The sequence below is a fragment of the Tiliqua scincoides genome, chromosome 5 (genome assembly GCF_035046505.1).
Source record: "Tiliqua scincoides isolate rTilSci1 chromosome 5, rTilSci1.hap2, whole genome shotgun sequence".
NCBI lineage: Eukaryota > Metazoa > Chordata > Lepidosauria > Squamata > Scincidae > Tiliqua > Tiliqua scincoides.
In genome coordinates this window covers 135,195,570-135,215,837 of record NC_089825.1, presented here as the reverse complement: position 1 = coordinate 135,215,837, position 20,268 = coordinate 135,195,570, and the positions used below count along the sequence as shown (strand labels likewise).

Below are 20,268 nucleotides of genomic sequence, written 5' to 3'. Positions count from 1 at the left end.
GCAGTCTATGTCTTCCACTGGTGAACAGTGACCTCCAGCTTCAGCAATTGACCCTGCATTTTCCCAAATGAACCATATTCTCTTGATCACAATTCATTTTTTTATTGTTGTATTGCGACCCTGGATTTCTACCTTTTTCATTGGCTGCTCCAGAGGTAACAACTAAATAATCCCTCCCTGACTTATTTACAATCCTAGCTTGTCCCCTAAGCCAGCACAATTCCCTGGAAGCCCATGGAAGTCCTTTGAGCTGGCTCCCAAGTGTCGAGTATGGAACAGAGGCAGGGCAGGGGGGGACTGCCTTCTGCCAGCTTCCCTCCACCCCAGACCGCCTCCTCCCCAAATAACCTACCCCCTACCCCCACACCCCAAATAACCTCTCTGCCCCCAACATCTGGGAGACCACAAGGCAGTGGAAGGCGGGCCCAGCACCGGAGCTTGGTCAGCACTAACCCTTGCAAATGTGGTTTAGCCAGTATTGGGCTCTAAGGCTGAAATCTGATCCTCGGTCATCTAGAAGTAAGCTGCATTGAATATTAGGGGGCTTACCTCTGTGTAGACATGCATAGGATTGAGCTTAAGGGATAAGGAAATGAACCTATATCTAAGTGAACAGATGCATAGGAACTTTTAGCTAACAATGTTTTTTTTTTTTCTTTTTAAAAATATTTTATTTATTACTACTACTACTACTACTACTACTACTAATACTACTACTACTACAGCAACAGCAACTTTATTTATACCCCGTCCTTCTCCCCAAAGGGACCCAGTGCGGCTTACAACGGTTAAAAACAGATTAAAACATGATTTAGCAAACAGATAAAAACATAATAACACATTAACAGATATCAAAAAACAGTAGTCAGATAAAAAGTCAGGTAAAAAAGAGCATATAGCAGCAGATCATAAGGAATCAGGCCAGTAAAAGAGATGTAGAAAAGATGTTAAAAATGAAGTTAAAAAGGCCGAGAACTCAGAAGGCTTGTTTAAACAGAAGGGTCTTCAGGACTCGCCGAAAGGTCTCAAGAAAGGGAGCCATTCTTAAGTCAAGGGAAAGGGAATTCCATAACATTGGTGCCACTACTGAGAAGGCCCTATTTCTTGCTGCCGCCCCACATACCTCCTTAGGAGGCAGCAGTTGTAAAAAGGCCTTCTCTGATGACCTAAGAGAACGAGCCGAATTGTACGGAAGTAGACGATCTCTAAGATACCCTGGCCCAGAGCAGTATAAGGCTTTAAAGGTCAAAACCAGCACCTTGAAAAGGGCCCGGAAACAAATGGGCAGCAAATGTAGCCCCTGGAGAAGCGGGCTGACAGAGTCACACCGCCTACCTCCAGTAACCACATGGGCTGCCGCATTCTGCACTAATTGCAGTTTCCTAACCATCTTCAGGGGCAGCCCAACATAAAGCATGTTACAATAATCTAACTATGTCACTGTGGCATGGATCACCGTGGCCAGGTCTGCACGATCCAAGTACGGCTGCAGCTGGCACACCAGCCGAAGCTGAGCGAAGGCCCCCCTAGTCACAGCCGCCGCCTGGGAATCCAGGAGCAGCTGCGAGTCCAAGTGGACCCCCAAGCTGCGGACCTGCTCCTTCAGAGGTAGTGCAATCCCATTCAGCACAAGCCAATAGTCAAGCACCTGCATCAAGGATTTCAGAACCAGGAGAGCCCCAGTCTTATCTGTATTACAGATACAGGTAAGGAAAATGGATTATATTTAGGGCAGGTACAACACAGGTTACACATAAGGGTATTGGCCCTAGATTACCACATGCATCATTCAATTAAAAAAACAACAACATAATAATCATCAGTACAAAGGCTATCATATTTATCAGTTAAAAAATTTGAATTTACCAATAATGTTTAACTGAAATTATCTATCCAGTCATAAAAAGGCTTCCAGTATTTTCTTACTCTATCTAAATCTCTTTCATTCTTTCTATTAAAACTTCCATTTCTGCTATTGCATAAATTTTATCCATTAAATTTTCTCTAGTTGGTACATCTGTAGATTTCCATTTTTGCGCAAACAATATTCTTGCCGCTGTAGCAATATGTACAATAAAGTATTTCTTACATTGGTCTTTAATTTCTGATGTCACAATTAGGAGGAATATTTCTGGTTTGAATGGTAATACACACTGCGATATCTCTTGCAACAATTTATGTATCATTTTCCAGTATTTCTTTGCTTTTTCATGTCCACCACATATGATAAAAAGTTCTTTCAACTTCTTTACATTTCCAACAGTTATTTGATAACCCAGAATACATTTTTGCTAATTTCTCTGGAGTTAGATACCATCTGTAAAACACTTTATATAAATTCTCTTTAAATGACACTGCTTTAGTTATCTTAATATTTGTATACCAAATTTGGTTCCAGTCATCCATCGATATATTATATTCGAAATTTTCTGCCCAATGTACCATTGCATCTTTAACTGTCTCATCCTCCATTCTTATCTCAAGGAGAAAATTATACATTTTTTTTATATACCTCCCCTCTTCAATCAAAAATATTTTATCAAAACTTATGTCTTCTTCATAAAAACCTATTTTTTGATCTTCTTGTGATCTTGTTCTTATTTGCATTTTGTTCCACCAGTCCAATTTTATTCCTTTCTCTTCTAACTCAGACTTACTTAGGATCTGTCCTTTAATATTCAGCAGATCGTTATATGATTTATTTTGGGTTTTTTTAATCCAGTTCGGATTAGTTGCTATTTCAAGCGGTTTTATCCATCTGGGTAATTTAGAATAGATCTTGTATTTTATCTGATCCCATATCCAGATTAAAGATCTTCTTAAAATGTGTTGTTTAAAATATCCATGTTGTTTGACTTTATCATAAAACAGGAACGCGTGTCAGCCTATTTGTAGATCATGTGCTTCTAGTGTTAAGATTTTCAAATTTGGTATGAGTCCCTAATCTTTCATCCAGTTTAAAGCTGCTGCTTGATAATATAATTCCCAGTCTGGTAATCCAAATCCTGCTCTTTTTTTATCCTCTTGAAGTAATTTCAGTCTTATTCTTGGTTTTTTTACCTTGCCAGACAAATTTTGTAGTAATTTTATTCATTTCTTCAAAAAAAAGTTCTCTTCAAAATAATCAGAATAGTCTGGAATAAAAACATTAATTTTGGTAATATTTTCATTTTCAATAGAGCTATTCTTCCCATTAGGGATAGTTGCAATTTATTATATTTCTCCAAATCCTTTGTTATTACTTTCATTAATTTAATATAGTTGTCTTCCATTAATGTACTTGCCTTTTTGGTAATTATAATTCCTAGATATTTTACTTTGTTTGTTATCTGTAGTCCAAATTCTTATAATCGTTCTATATCGTTGTCTTTTATATTTTTACGTATCATTTTGGTCTTCTGGTAATTTATTTTTAGGCCTGCTACTTCCCCATCTTCTTTTAAGTCTTCTATTTTTTGAAGAAATAGAATTATTTTTCTATAATTTTGAAGATACTTTATTAAGGGAAGCTCCACAAAGTCCCACCCATGTCCGGTTTTATGCACAAATGGCTCTCTTCATCCATTCAGAGTACTTGGATATGTTCTCAAATACATGCAGAGGCGCCTGGGACGGGGCAAATAGTTGTGCACACAGAGTCTTTTGAGATAATTCAGGGTCTTTTTGGCATATTCGAATTAAACAGTAGATTGTGCCTGCCACTAGCTGCTTGCATAGATGAATACACATAAGAACTTAAGAACAGCCCCACTGGATCAGGCCATAGGCCCATCTAGTCCAGCTTCCTATATCTCACAGAGGCCCACCAAATGCCCCAGGGAGCACACCAGATCACAAGAGACCTCATCCTGGTGCCCTCCCTTGCATCTGGCATTCTGACATAACCCATTTCTAAAATCAGGAGGTTGCGCATACACATCATGGCTTGTACCCCATAATGGATTTTTCCTCCAAAAACTTGTCCAATCCCCTTTTAAAGGCGTCTAGGCTAGACACCAGCACCACATCCTGCGGCAAGGAGTTCCACAGACCGACCACACGCTGAGTAAAGAAATGTTTTCTTTTGTCTGTCCTAAGCAGCCCAACACTCAATTTTAGTGGATGTCCCCTGGTTCTAGTATTATGTGAGAGTGTAAAAAGCAAGTGTAAAAAGCACAAAGGACACTTTGATCATTTCAGCCTTGTTACCACTTTCCATCCCACTAAGGAGAAGTGGGAAGAAGCCTTCACATCTGACAAACATGTTTGCTTCATCTTAGTTCTTCAACCGATTACATCACTGGGAGAACCAAACAGAACCAGTTTTCTTCTCCGTAATTTTCCCTATGCTATAATTATCTCACTTGGCCGAAATCTGGTGGTTCCAAAGAAGGCACCAGGAAAATGTAAACATCAGGCCAGTTGGAAAAACCTATAAATATCCCCATGTGCCAATAACAATTAAGATTTGGAATTAAGAGGCAGACAAGATTCTGTTCCTTGAACCTCTTCCCACTAGATATATGTAGGGCTTCAAATTCTTGTCTCTCTGCCAGGATTCCAGGCTTGTTTTCTAACACAACCGAGATTAGAATAAGGTGGATCTCTGTCCTCTGAAGACATGCAGTGGCCAAGTTGGCTGCCGTGAACACCGGCATACTCTAACCTGGTAAATGCTGCATACGAAGCTGTGGAGAGCCATCTGGCAGATTCCAGCACCAGGGAGAAGACCTATGAGCAGCCTGATGGAGCCTGTGCTGCTGTTACTGCTGTTCCCTTGTATGGGGTACAAAGGACTTGCCGCTAAGTGCTCTGGAAACGATCCCCTACACATTCCACGAGAGTGGTATCAGCCGGGTGACATTCTCATAAGATTGCAGGCCTAATCCCTATTTGTTTGTTTGTTTGTTTGTTTGTTTGTTTGTTTGTTTGTTTACTTATTTATACTCTGCCTTTCTCCCCGAAGGACACCTAAGGTGGCATTGAAGTGAAGGACTATGACTGACTATTGATTTTCTTCAATTGGTAGTCCATTGTGTACTATTTTAAAAACTACAAGCCGAGGGCCCAATCCTATCCAATTTTCCAGCACCGGTGCAGTCACAATGCAGACCCATGGTAAGGGAACAAATGCTCCCATACTTTAAGGAGACCTCTGTGACTGCTGCCCCACAACAAGATGCAGTGCATGCCCCATTGGCAGAGCAGCACTGGCACTGGAAGATTGGATAGGATTGGGCCCTGAGTCTTCCTATAGTTAAATAAAAATGAGAAGGTGAGTATTTCAGGGTAAGTAACAGCCATAGATAGGGAGTAAATGAATAGAAAAACTCCCATCCTAATATTCATCTGCCCCCCCCCATTTTTTTTTTACTCATTCTGTGTAGATGACTTTGCAATTTTTTGTTTTGACATCTTATATATGTTTTGCATAGGAGACTGTTTTGTTTATGATTTTTGAAACTTTTTTTTTAAATTGGCAAATCTATGGGGGCAAATTTCAGCAGCTGATCACTGTGACAGATTTCTCTTGTTTCCAGTGAAAAGCAGTCGTGACCCACTCTGCTGGATTGCCCCTCTGCCTTAGAGCAAGGCAGCTGAATCCTTAAGGCCAAGCATGGACAATTATGTGATTATAGGCATTATAAATTTCTCCTGTACAACTACAACCATACACTTTTACTTGCAGTGTGGTGACTAAGCTCTACCAGCATCTCCTGGCCTTGGCATTATGTAGAGGAGGTCAATGAGAACCCTGATATCTTGCCCAATGTCAGTCTTGGATTCCGCATCTATGACAGCCACCTGGATGAAAGGATGACCTACCGTACCACTCTGGACATTCTCTTCAAGTCAGCTAGATTTGTTCCCAACTACAGATGTGGTGTCCAAAACTATGTGATGGGAGCCATTGGGGGACTTGATCGTGATACCTCTGCATATATGGAAGACATCTTAAGTGTTTACAAGATTCCACAGGTTTGACCTGGAAGGGGATGGGAGTTTTCCTGATCTCAAAATAATTTCCTTTATCCAGTTTGTTAGAATTATGTGGTTCAGAATAAGAGTAGGGAATTTTATCTATTTTGTCTGACGTTTGGGAGATGGGTTGATGTCTGTCCTCTGTGACTCTGTTAATAGTGATATGACTTGGCAGCTTCTCTCTGAACCAAACAGTTATCTCTCCCCCCACCCCAAAAGATTCGATAGTTTTGGTTTCATACTTTAATGATCAACTTAGGGCACAATCCTAACCCCTTATGTCAGTGCTTTCCATCACTGACATAATGGCAATGCAGCTCTAAGGTAAGGGGGGGAAAAACAAAACATTCCCTTACTTTGAGGAGGCCTCCGTGAGTGAAACCCAGATGTAGCCCATGTCCCATTGGCACTGCTTTGCCACTGCTGGAAAGCACTGACATAAGAGGTTAGGACTGCACCCGGTTTCTCAAACTATGGGTTGGGACCGTCCTGATGGGTTGTGACCTGATTTATTGTGGGTCCTGCAGATAAAACACAGGTGATGGAAAGATCGGCCTCCAATGAAACATGGGTGATGGAAAGATCAGACCACTCATTGTTGGAATACATTGTATATTTTATTAATGAACTTTGCAAGCTGACTTGGGCATTTGCTTCAGTATGGGAAAGGCAAGATATAAATATTTCAAATACTGTAATAATTATAGTAAGAATTGGATAGACTCTGTGTCAGTGGACAGTGAGCACATTGGTGCATGAAATGTGATGGTGGTCTTATCTAATAAGGTGTGTGTTAAGGGAAATCAAATATAATCAAGACAAGTTCATCATGCAGTCCTGATTCCAGACATCATCTGAACAGTATACATATATATTTTTTAAAGAGCATCTCTTGATGTAAAGTATTCTTTTCATGCAACTCTTAAATGTTCATCTTTTGACCAATAGAATAGCAACTGTGGACTGATATATCAAAACATTTCCCCACTCTTGGCTCTCGTAAAAAAGTTTCATTTTAGAAAACCCTGCAAGAGAAACCTCAATTCAAGTTCTATTTAATGTTGCTATGCAAGACATGATTATTTGGTCACAAATATTATTTAAACGACCATTGTCTTCTGAATTAAGTAAATTTAGAATTGAGGCTTTAAAATAAAACATAGACTTTTGATTTTAGATTCTACTCATTTCTACTCGGTTATAAGTCCCGTTGCGTTCACTATGGGGTCACCTTAAACAAAGTGTATATACAAGTTGAGCCATAGAAATTTTGAGTTTGCACAAAATGGCCTCCTATGCGCCCCCTCAACAATTACCTTTTATTTCTTGTAACAATGGAGTTGCACTGTGCTTTCTAAAATGGAGAAGATATGCATAGATTGTGTCCAAAACTGCTTTTATAGGAATATTTTGATGTGTGTGAAAATACAATTCTGTTTATAAGCCTGTGCAAGTTGCCAAAAGGGTTTCTCAGAACAAAATGGAGAGGTAGAGTAAAGTTAGCAAAGATATTAACACCTAGCAATAGTTATAAAATAAACAAAGTGAAACGTTGATAATCCTGGTTCCTCCCTAATATGAACTTCTGCTTTTTTTCTTCTTCCAAGTTTTCATATGGCTCCTTTGTACCAGCCAAAAATGATAAATCTGATTTCCCTTCCTTCTATCGCATGGTCCCCAATGAATCCCTTCAGTACTGGGGAATGGTTCAGTTACTTCTGCATTTCGGCTGGAGATGGGTTGGAATCATCACCATGGATAATGAAGCTGGGGACAATTTCTTGCAAGTTCTGGAACCCATGCTCTCCCAGATGGGATTCTGTTCAGCCTTCATTGCAAGAGCTAACAATAAAGTTTCTAATGTTAAAGTAAATGAATTCATTGAAGAAGTCTTGAATGGCTTGCCGGTTTTCATGGAGAGCACAGCCAATGTCATTGTGATCTATGGGGAAATAACATCCATTATATGGTTATCAGATCTTTTATGGGTGGTAGAAAGAGTAATTGTCCCTATGATGCTTCCTGGGTATAAAATCCCTGCTGGGAAAGTGTGGGTTATAACAGCCCAAATTGACTTCACAAGCAACACCTATTACAAGATGCTGGACATACAACCATTCCGTGATGGCAAGTTCCATGGTGCTCTTTCCTTCGCAATTCATTCAAATGAGCATCAGGGCTTCACTGAATTTCTTCATGATCTAGACCCCTTGCAGGCAAAAGGAGATGGTTTTATCAAGATTTTCTGGGAGCAAGTGTTCAGCTGCTCATTTCCAAAACTGGATTCATCAACAAAGAATAGAGAACCTTGTTCTGGGGAGGAGGAGTTGGAGACCCTCCCTGCGCCTTCATTTGAAATGGACATGACAGGCCACAGCTACAGCATCTATAATGCTGTCCATGCTTTGGCACATGCCCTGCACCTCATGTATTCATCTGGACCCAGACACAGGAATATAGGGTATCTTGGCAGGCTGAGTATGGAGCCCTGGCAGGTAATTATTACCAGGGATAGGAAAACCCAGTTGACTTGACTCGAGTCAAGTCGCCAAGTCACCACCCCCTTTAACTCGAGTTAAGTTAGGGGTGACTCGAGTTGATGGCCCGATCCTTGGCAGCCCTACTCAGAAGTAGTCCCACTGCAGCCGGTCATTCCATGAGGGTTACCCCTTCCCACCAGCCATGCCATGCAAAATATGATCACTTTGAATTGCCTCCCCCCTTCCCTGACTCCTCTCTCTCCCTGGGCTTTTCAAATCATATGTAAGGAAAGAACCCCCTCGGCTCCTCCCTCAGCCAATGGAAATATCAGAATGCCCATCCTTTGTCTAGTGATCATCTGTTCATTCCTTCCTATCAGAGATGAGATCAGAGAGTCTAGTCCCCCCTCCCCCCTCCCCCTTTTGCTCACATTAACCATTTCCTGCCTCCTGGTCGAAACACCCTGCTCCTCGCCCCATTGCAATGCTGGCACCATATGGTTTTCCACGCCACAGAAACAGTAAGCAAGCACAGCCAGACACAGGCAGACTGGAGTCTGCATGTGTGGGGATGAGTGCTGGGCATTGATGAGTCAGTCAGGACAATCGTTTTCATAAATATAGGTTGAAATCATGGATTTATGTTTGGAAGTTATTCAGTGTATTAATTAGCACCGGGCGACTGTAGGAATTTGCCCTTACTTCCAGGTTTTTGTGCATGGGATTGCGGTCTTATATTTGGGGAGCCCTATACTGGGCTGCCCTGCTAGCAGGCATTCTGCCAGTGTAAACGGCTTTACAGCAATTGTAAAAGGTGCTCCAGCAGCACATGAAGTCATGCGCTATCAGAGCAGTAGCGGGGTGCCTGGAGCCGTATTCCAGTGGACCGGGGAAGATCCGCTGACCCGGGTAAAACAGCGGGTGAGGTAGGAGGAGGAGGACGGGGAGTTCAAGGGACTGTGGGAATAGAGTGGGGGCTTGGCAGAATGGGGTGGCAATCAAGCTTGGAGGAGGGTGGGTTAGGTCTACGAAGTGAGAGGGTTTGTGTGCAGTGTTTCCTGTCAATTCTAGGCTCTGTTCCCAAACACAATCCATTGACCTGAACCCACACAGGTTTCTGTCCGATGCAGGCAGGCCCAGCCAGGCCTCAGAGGCTTGGAGACTCAGAGGCTTATCCCTGGATAAGGGAACATTTGAGGGAAAATCATAGCAGGAATTCCATAACATTTTATAGGTTCACTGACTCTCTTTGTCTTTCCACCTAGCTCCACTCACGTCTTCTGAGGATCTCATTCAACAACAGTTGTGGAGATGAAATTAGGTTCAATGAACATGGAGAATTAGCAGGTGGATTTGATATTACAAACTTGATCACTTTGAGAACGATTCGTACGTCCGAGTCAAAGTGGGAAGGCTGGATCCTCAGACTCACGAAAAGAGCTCAGGGAAAGAGCTCATCATTAATGAGGACAGAATTGAGTAGCATGAACAGTTGACTCAGGTAGGAATATCATGGCACCGCTGAGTACATGAACATGAATCCTACACAACAAGACCGGTGCCAGTGTGGCGTTCCGGTGCAAGCCATTGTGAAACTGTTGCAAAGTACTTGGTAATGGCATAGCAGTTTCTGAGGCCAATGAGAAGGCTTGAACTAGCCCAAGCTTGTGGGCCCAGGAGCGACAAGTGCTAAGTTAGGTGAGCTCCTTGCTCAGCAGCGCAAGGGAGAAGAGAGGGCGGGAGAGGGTGCAGAATGGGTTAACATTGTTGGGGAGAGTGGTGCTGGGGCAGGAGTTTGTAGGACTGAGCCCAGGAGAGAGCAGGATTGGTGGCAGCCACACACACTGGTTCTATCCCCTGTCCTGGCCCCGATCCACCAACATGAGGCAATGTGCACTTGTGCCAGTTATAGAGCTTTCACAGGTCCAAGTAACCTCATAGCAGATCCTGAGGCTTACCCCAGGGTAAGGGGACAAATGTCCCCTTACCTAAAGGAGACCTCCAGCATAGGCAGCCCATGCATAGGATGTGGCACAGGCTACGTTGACCCTGCTACATTGGCCCGTGGTAGTAGGATAGGATTGGGCTGCCCATGTATTATATCACTAATCAAGTGAGACTGGTGAACACACTATCAGGGTAATCTCTCAATGTGTTATGAGGAATGTACATGTCTGTGAAGGCACCACCTCCTAGCAAGCTTCATAAAGGAAAACTCCAAATTTCACTATTTGATCTAGACGAGTGGTTCCCAAACTGGTAGGTCGCGACCCACCAGGGGAATGGGAAATGGGCCATTCCCCCTTAAAGGGAGTGGCCCAAGAATGAGTCCCCAACAGCGACACAGTAATCACAGCAGCACAAGACCCAGGGACATCCCCACATACCTGGGGACATTCTGCAGCCTCTGGGAGGGTCCTGGAGGCTTGCAGCAATCTCTGCAACCCTTCACATATCTGCAGTGAGCTCTGACCTGCCCTCGGAGCTCACTTCCGGTTTGCTCGATCGCAAAGTGAGTTCTGAGATCAGATACCCAGGGAAGTCTCTGGAACTCCATAGTGCTGAAGGGGCTACCCAGCAGCCTCTTTCGGGGCCAATCTGCAGCCACTGTCGCTGCAGCCTTGTCGAGTTACCCTCCCTGCTCCTGCCCACCCTTGCAACAACCCACCATGGACCCAACACCCTTGGAGGAGTTTGGGAATCATTGCTCTAGACCAGGGGTGTCCAAACTTTGTAGCAGGAGGGCCACATCATCTCTCTGACACTGTGTCAGGGGCCGCAAATAAAAAAGAATTAATTTACATTTCAAATTTGTATACATTTACATACATTTACATAAATGAATATCTGAGAGATGGAACTTGTATGACTGAATGAAGGTTTTGCAATAGCGCAAGGCCTATAAAAGGCCTTGCACAAAGCAAGACCAGCCTTTCGCTTGCTGCTGCATCACAGAAGTGAAACAGCAAGCAGTGGAGGGAACCCTTGTCCCACAGTTCATGTGCGAGGTCAAATAGTCGCCCTCACCCTGAGAGCAGTTGCATTGGGCCAGCGCAGGCTCTGGCAATTCTACTAAGGGCCAGAGGTTCATTGGGGACTGGGGGCTCCCTGTGGGCCATATCCTCAAGGGCCGCAAGTGGCCCCCGGGCTGGGGTTTGGGCACCCCAATCTAGACCAATAATGATTTTGGGCTGACTATGTACAGCTATACTTGGAAATTGGAGCCCCCTCTTGTGCACTCACCTTTGAAATAAAGGGTAGCTGAAGTACAGATGTACGTATTTGTTAATTGAATGATTTTACAGAGTGGATGCCTGTGCAAAGATTAGCTCTTAGCATGGAGTCAAAGGCGATTATAGAATCAAAGGAAGCTTAGTGTGGACTTTATAAAGATCATCTCTGACCACCAAGGGTTGGTGGCTAAGAGGCAACAGATATCCTTGTCCACCATATCTTGCCTTTGAACTTCTCAAAGGTATTTCTCTAGCACTGTTTCCATCTAGATGTAGCATTGGTCTGTCAATGAATGAAAATTGTAATCATCGTCCATTTGTATTTATGCAGACTATAATACATATTTTCCCAGTGAATGTGCCACAATTGAGATCACAGATGCTATTATTTAATGTCACTCTATTTAACCAGCAAAACATTGATATAGCAAAATTCCCGGGGGGGGGGGGGGTAAAAAAAAAACAAAAAACATGTCCCTTTGTTTATCAATAGGTGCCTCAATTATCTATCTGTAATGACCACTGCCACCCTGGTGCCCATCGAGAACGGAAGGAAGAGCAGAAATTTTGCTGCTATGGTTGTGCTTCCTGTGTAGAAGGGATGATCGCAGATCAAGAAGGTAATGTACCCTTCATGTACGCAGACACATCATTACATAGGAACAAAGTGTCCAATTGAAAAGTGCCAGTTCAGCCAGTGTCCAGTTGGGGGCATGGAGGATCGAGCCTAGTGGGGTTAGTAGGGGGTGCAGGGGTCACAGACCACACCAGTTGACACCCTTGGAGGAAGTCACCATTAGTGGCCAAAATTTTAGAAACCTTTGGGAAAATGTGTACTAATGAAAAATCCCATCATGTTATATATCATTGGAAAGGAAGGTTCATGCAGAATGTAATGAGAGAAACCATGTTGTATTACCTGTATTCTATCAAAGATTATGGTCAGTTAAGCAGAAAACAAAAACACAAATGCCTTATGTCACAAAAAACAGATTTACTCAACTCAAAACCGACCAATGAGACTGATTGTTCTGGGAGCCAATGAGCTGTTATTATGACACAGCAGGGAACCAAGAAGTTGTTTGGATGACTCAGCTTTCATTTCCATGCATTAGAGCTAGAACTCTTATTGTGAGTGTCATCAAGGTGTGTGAGTGTCATCAAGGTGTCCACTAGTGTTATGCTGGTTACTGATTTGATGGGTGACCTGAACTGTTATATATTTAAAAACAAAGTGAATGAGGGTGACACAACCCCAGTGACACCACTGCATTAAGGCTGTCTATATGGTATGAACTATGTTGAATGCTATTCCCTGTGCTGGGCCTGAATTCCGAACACAGGGCTTCTCAGGCATGCACCAGATTGAAGTAGCCGCGTTGCTCAAGCTGGAGCTCTAGATGGGTTAGGGGAACAAATGTTCCTTGATCCAAGGAGACCTCCAGCCTGCTCCTTCTCAGCACTGGATAGAACTGTGTGGCCCTGATTAGCCAGCGCTGGTTAGGAACAGGCTGCCCATCTGTTTTGTATAGCTTCTAGACAGAAACATATTCAAAATAAACGAGAATGGATGAAAGTTAATCGCCAATTAGCAATAAGAAAAACCAAATGGTATTCATACTCTTTTCAACCTGGAGAAAGACCAAGGGAATTTGCATACAAGGTTTAGTCCTTGGCACACCCCCTTGCTCTCTGTTTCACTGATGTGCAGCACAATCCTGTTTAGTGCTGGAACAGGCAAGCACTATAGGCCTGCCCTATATCCAGGGCAAAATTGGAACCAGAAGTGTCTCAGCCGGAGGCAAGGGGAAACCTTTCCCCTTACCCCCGGGTAAGCCACCACATCCGCAATGGGTCTCCTCTGACTTGTGCCTCCTCTGGGTCTCCTCCTCTGGGTCTCCTCCACCTCTGGACATGGCATAAGGTTGCAGCAGTGGAGCAGAGGTAGCAGCAGAGATGGTGGAGCGGAGGTTGAAGCCACTCCACGCTACTCGGGGAACAGGATTGGGATCCAACATAACGCCCAGTTTCCAGCCCCGCCTCCCACTCCCCGCCCACCCATCCCCGGGACCGTCCTGTCCTCCCCCAACCCCAGAATACCTCTCTCCTACCTCCTTCTCACCCTCACCAGATACTTGCATCAGACGAGCTTGGCCAATGCAACCCTCCCTGCCCGAGTAGGCACGGAGGCTGGATTCAACCTCTGCAGGCCAGCAGGCTTCCCTGCGCTGGCCCAGCCAACTCTCAAGGAGGCGCAAACATGCTTTACGGCACATTTGCAACCCTCCTGGGCCAACGCAAGGGACATGTGCCAGTCCAAGGCGCAGTCAGGTTTGCACCCTTAGTGGATCAGTGAGAAACATCAGAATAAATTGGTCAGTATTCACAGTCACCATGCCAGACTCAAGTAACCAGGCAGAGGACACGACATCTGGGATAACCTTCCCTTTCTGGAGAACAAAGAACCCAGTGGTTCTTATTTAAACCTAAGTTATAGCAATGGCTCTGAGCAGTCAGACATGGCAGCCTGCTAATTTACCAGTAAGCATGGAGAAGGCAGGCAGAATGTCAAGATATAGCCCATTTATTAAATCCAAAGGAAATGGAATTGAACCAAATGGGGAAGGGATGCAGATAAGGAAAAGATGGTCAGAAATTGCTGGATTTGACTGGAGGGAAACAAAAAGAGAGCATGACCAATTGGAAGTGGCATCACTATAGGGTAAAGGCCTGGAGATCAATTACAATCAAGCTCAATGACATTTGATCTAGTCTAATTTATATATGTCCATGTATTTTATGGCATATGCTAAATAAATAAATAAATAAATAAATAAATAAATAAATAAATAAATAAGGGTAAGGTCTGCACTGGGTGTCTCCGTTGGGTGGGGTGACACCACATCTGGCCAAAATTGTGAAAATCTTGGTATTTTCGTACCATACCACCATGTTATATATCATTCACTGAGGAATTTCATGCAGACTGCAGTGAAACAAACCATGTAGAAATGTCTCTGTCAAAAGTTATTGTGGATTGTGGACAGGATCTGCAATTGCACTTTTTCCCTATAGGCTTGAGGAGCCCTGTGGAGGCGTCCACAGGGGTCCCTGCATCCCCAGGTCTCCAGCGCTTGCTATTGTGAGCAAAAACAACCCCCCTCTGGTCCCAGTAGCAATGAAACCCTGTGGATTGCATCCTTACTGTTACGTATGCAAGTTATGAAGGATCGAAATCCTGCGTAACTGATTGGCTCAGACTTATTGCTGGCCAATCGGATGAGGGATCAAAATCCTACCATCCGATTGGCCCTCTAGTTAATGTTGCAACTGCACCAATCATGGGAAGTCTGGGCGGAGCTAAAGGCTATAAAAAGCCAGGGGTGTTTGCCTTGAGTCAGATGCATTCAGATTCATTGCCGGGTCCTGTTCTGAAGATGGAATAAACGTATTGAGCTGTTGTCTCTATACCTTCCTTTATTTGCATGGACCCACTACATAACAGCTACCATCATCCCAAGCAGCCAGGACTGGACTGCTTGGACTTTGGGAACTGCTGCAGTATGGCACTTCAGGAAGTAAGAGGATTTCAGTAAGTCCTTTCTCTCAACTGTTTCTTCTCAGAAGATCTGGGTTTTTCTTCTAAGCTTAAGATAGTTTTGAAAATTTGTTGCTACTCACACTTTCAAGAAAGGCATATTCTTGAAACAGAGGACAAGCGGACGAGTATTAGTATTGTACATTTAATGAGTAATGTGTTCCTTTTTCAGACATGGATTATTGTATCTGCTGCCCAGAAGATCAATATTCAAGCAAGAATCAAGATCAATGCATTCCCAAGATGCCAAGTTTTCTCTCTTTCCAGGAACCTCTGGGCATCACATTAACTGCCTTGACTCTGTTCTTTACTGCTATCACAGCTCTGGTGCTTGGAATCTTCATTAAGCAGAGAGACACTCCCATCGTCAAAGCCAACAACTGCAGCCTCACCTACCTTCTCCTCGTCTCTCTTCTCTTTTGCTTCCTCTGCTCTTTGCTCTTCATTGGAGAGCCTAATAAGTTGACCTGCCTCCTCCGACAAACAGCTTTCGGCACTATCTTCTCCATGGCTATTGCTTCTGTTTTGGCCAAGACCATCACAGTGATTGTGGCTTTCATGGCTACCAAGCCAGGCAACATTTTCCGGAAGTGGGTGGGAACAAGATTAGCACATGTTATTGTCTTGTCCTGTTCTCTTCTTCAAGTCAGCATTTGTGCTCTTTGGCTGGCCACTTCTCCCCCATTCCCAGATCTGGACATGTTCTCAGTGCCTGAAAAAATCACTGTGATATGTAATGAAGGATCAGTTGTCATGTTTTACTCTGTTCTGGGCCACATGGGCTTTCTGGCCTCGGTCAGCTTCACTGTGGCTTTCCTAGCCAGGAAGTTGCCAGACACTTTCAATGAAGCCAAGTTCATCACCTTCAGCATGCTGGTCTTTTGCAGCGTGTGGCTGTCCTTTGTGCCAACCTACCTGAGCACAAGAGGAAAAGCCATGGTGGCTGTGGAGATCTTCTCCATCTTGGCCTCCAATGCTAGGCTCCTGGACTGCATCTTCTCTCCCAAATGCTACATCATTGTAATGAGGCCTGATTTGAACAAAAGGGAGCAGCTAGTAAGAAGAAAGCATTAAGGTGTCAGTAGTAGTATGTGTACGTACTGTGGTGCTCCTATATCCATGGATTCTGTACCTGCAGATTTAGTTATAAGGAATTAAAATTGCTACAGAGAAACCAGATTTTTTTTCTTACATCTAGGGCTCAGGGGACTATCCAGAGGTATGGGGATCTCCCCTAAGCTTCAAAGTGTGGGGGAGGCATTCTCCCATATCTGTGGTTGCACTTAACTGCTGGGGGTTCTGGAACCCCCATGCATACGGAGGCATGCCTGTATTTCTTTTCAGATACTCTTCTCTTTCCTTATTTGATTGCCTGGAGAACCTCCTCCCAGAAATGAGTGAGAGGAAACTGGGGCCCAGAAGGGGTGATGTGACCTTTAACAATGTGCCTGACTTCTGGAACCAACAGGAAGGGATTTCAATCCCCTTGGTCCAATGGCATGGAGGGATAGAGGCACATCTCAGAAGAGTGTTTGAGGAGACTATGTACTACTGTCAGCCCATTTTACACAGCTGTCTTCCATGGAAAACACTTTGAAATGCCTGCTTTAACTCCTGCTTTAACAGATTCCACAATCTTTTGTCCCAATCAAATCAGCAGTCGTGATGTGCAGAATAAAACATCTGATTGGATGTCTGATGTACACAATCTTCTCTACTGTGGTGCTCTTTGCTTCATTTACCTTAGTGTTGACATCTTTGGAATAAAAAAGTATCTAAAGAAAGACCTTCCACTGCCATATCTTCCTTATCTTTTCACTGAACTACTGCAATAAAAGGATCTGGATACTTTTGAGTCTCCAATCCAGAAAGCCAAAAGCCATTGCAGTAATGCAAACCAGAGACAGCACATTCAGGGATTAACTGCAATTGTCAATTGTTTCATGACTATTGTCCCCTTGGCTCTCTCTTTTTAGATGGGAAATGCAGAATAGAAGACCAGAACCTTTCTGCTATAATAATAATGTTGAACTTTTCCATAGGAAAAATATACTTGTCGAAGTTTTCCCCTTAAATTATCTCAAGGACCAAGTCTGGCTTTGTTGACCTTTGCTCCTGAGCTTACATCCTACGCTCATATCAAACCCTTCAGTGGTTGGACCAAATTAGCCTATCAATGAGAGAGCAAGAAAATAGCTCTTGTCCAACAGACACACAGTCACATTTACAAAGGGTCTGTTGAAGAAAAAAGGTCAACAGACCAAATAGGGGAAATAGAGGGTAATGGTCAGAGGCAGTTCAAAGAAAAATCAGAAACACAGTCTTTGCTCTAAACAGACCATGATTTCAATGGATGAAGCAGTCTATGTCTTCCACTGGTGAACAGTGACCTCCAGCTTCAGCAATTGACCCTGCATTTTCCCAAATGAACCATATTCTCTTGATCACAATTCATTTTTTATTGTTGTATTGCGGCCCTGGGTTTCTACCTTTTTCATTGGCTGCTCCAGAGGTAACAACTAAATAATCCCTCCCTGACATACTTACAATCCTAGTTTGCCCCCTAAGCCAGCACAATTCTCTGGAAGCCCATGGAAGTCCCTTAAACTGGCTCCCAAGTGTCGCGTACATGCTGTAAAGGATGTTCGAGGCTACTCAAGAGCAGGCTAGGCCTAGCAGCACCGGAACTGAGCCCAGATGGGGTAAGCCCAGTCTGGGGAGACCAGCAGAGGGGGCTGGAGAGGATGGCAAGAGTATGAAACAGAGGCAGGGCAGGGGGGCCTGCCCTCTGCCAGCTTCCCCCCACCCCAGACCGCCTCCTCCCCACCTACCCCCACACCCCAAATAACCTCTCTGCCCCCAACATCTGGGAGACCTCAAGGCAGTGGAAGGGGACCCAGCACCGGAGCTTGGTCAGCACTAACCCTTGCAAATGTGGTTTAGCCAGTACACCAAGCTCAGGATTGGGCTCTAAGGCTGAAATCTGATCCTCGGTTATCTAGAAGTAAGCCACATTGAATATTAGGGGGCTCACTTCTGTGTAGACATGCATAGGATTGAGCCTAAGGGATAAGGAAATGAACCTATATCTAAGTGAACAGATGCATAGGACCTTTTAGCTAACAAAGTGTTCTTTTCCTGTTTTAAAATATTATTATTATTATTATTATTATTATTATTATTATTATTATTATTATTATTATTATTATTATTATTATTATATAACAACAACAACAACTTTATTTATACCCTGCCCTTCTCCCCAAAGATGACCCAGGGCGGCTTACGATGGTTAAAAACAGATTAAAACATGATTTAGCAAACAGATAAAAACATAATAACACATTAACAGATATCAAAAAACAGTAGTCAGATAAAAAGTCAGGTAAAAAAGAGCATATAGCAGTAGATTATAGAGGAATCAGGCCAGTAAAAAATACTAAAAGTTGTTAAAAAGGCCATGAACTCAGAAGGCTTGTTTAAACAGAAAGGTCTTCAGGCCTTGCCGAAACATCTCAAGAGAAGGAGTCATTCTCAAGTCAAGGGGAAGGGAGTTCCATAATGTTGGTGCCACTACTGATAAGGCCCTATTTCTTGCCGCTGCCCCACGTACCTCTTTAGGCGGCGGCACTTGTAAAAAGGCCTTCTCTGATTACCTAAGAGGACGAGCCAGATTGTACGGAAGTAGACGATCTCTAAGATACCCTGGCCCAGAGCACTATAGGGCTTTAAAGTTCGAAACCAGCACCTTGAATTGGGCCCGGATACGAATGGGCAGCCAATATAGCCTCTGGAGAAGCGGCTGACCGAGTCAAACCGCCTACCTCTACTAACCACACTGGCCGCTGCATTCTGCACTAATTGCAGTTTCCTAACCATCTTCAGGGGCAGCCCAACATAAAGCACGTTACAATAATCTAACCTTGATGTCACCGTGGCATGGATCACCGTGGCCAGGTCTACACGATCCAAATACGGCCTCAGCTGGCGCACCAGCCAAAGCTGAGCGAAGGCCCCCCTAGCCACAGCCGCCACCTAGGAATCCAGGAGCAGCTGCAAGTCCAAGTGGACCCCCAAGCTGCAGACCTACTCCTTCAGAGGTAGTTCAACCCCATTCAGCGCATGCCGATAGTCCAGCACCTGCATCGAGGATTTCCAAACCAGGAGAGCCCCTGTCTTATCTGTATTACAGATACAGGTAAGAAAAATGGATTATATTTAGGGCAGGTACAACACAGGTTACACATGAGGGTATTGGCCCTAGATTACCACATGCATCATTCAATTAAAAAACAAACAAACAAACATAATAATCATCAGTACAAAGGCTATCATATTTATCAGTATAAAAATTTAATTTACTGAAACACTCAATAATGTTTAACTGAAATTATCTATCCAGTGATAAAAAGGCTTCCAGATCTCTTTCTTTCATTCTTTCTGTTAAAACTTCCATTTCTGCTATTTCATAAATTTTGTCCATTAAATTTTCTCTAGTTGGTACATCTGTAGATTTCCATTTTTGCGCAAACAATATTCTTGCCGCTGTAGCAATATGTACAATAAGGTATTTCTTACATTGGTCTTCAATTTCTGATGTCACATTTAGGAGAAATATTTCTGGTTTGAATGGTAATACACACTGCGATATCTCTTGCAACAATTTATGTATCATTTTTCAGTATTTCTTTGCTTTTTCACATGTTCACCACATATGATAATAATAATAATAATAATAATAATAATAATAATAATAATAATAATAATATACAGTATTTATATACCACCTTTCTTGGTCTTTATTCAAGACTTTATTCAAGGCGGTTTACATAGGCAGGCTTATTAAATCCACGCAGGGATTTTTACAAATTGAAAGAAGGTTCTTTCTTTCAAGAACCACTACATTCAAGGTGTTACTCCGATCTGGTTTAACATTCTGGCCTCCATCCTCCCACGCTCCGAGCAGATGGAACAGCTCAGCTGCAGCTTGCCAGCT

The 20,268-nt window shown here is 43.4% G+C and overlaps 1 protein-coding gene across 1 annotated transcript; it reads left to right on the top strand.

Moving 5' to 3' along the window:
* Window positions 1–5,796: 5,796 nt before the first annotated feature.
* LOC136653711 (vomeronasal type-2 receptor 116-like) lies at window positions 5,797–17,266 on the top strand. Its single transcript, XM_066630594.1, has 7 exons — window positions 5,797–5,958; window positions 7,569–8,456; window positions 9,707–9,830; window positions 10,904–10,953; window positions 12,168–12,294; window positions 15,445–15,866; window positions 17,249–17,266. The coding sequence occupies exons 1-7, from the start codon at window positions 5,797–5,799 to the stop codon at window positions 17,264–17,266; spliced, it is 1,791 nt and encodes a 596-aa protein (XP_066486691.1).
* The last annotated feature ends 3,002 nt before the right edge of the window (window positions 17,267–20,268 follow it).

Coding starts and splice junctions, on each gene's coding strand:
- LOC136653711 (XM_066630594.1), top strand. CDS start 5,797: ATGACCTACCGTACCACTCTGGACATTCTCTTCAAGTCAGCTAGATTT. Junction 5,959..7,568: donor GTGTTTACAAGATTCCACAG/GTTTGACCTGGA, acceptor TCTTCTTCCAAG/TTTTCATATGGCTCCTTTGT. Junction 8,457..9,706: donor TGAGTATGGAGCCCTGGCAG/GTAATTATTACC, acceptor CTTTCCACCTAG/CTCCACTCACGTCTTCTGAG.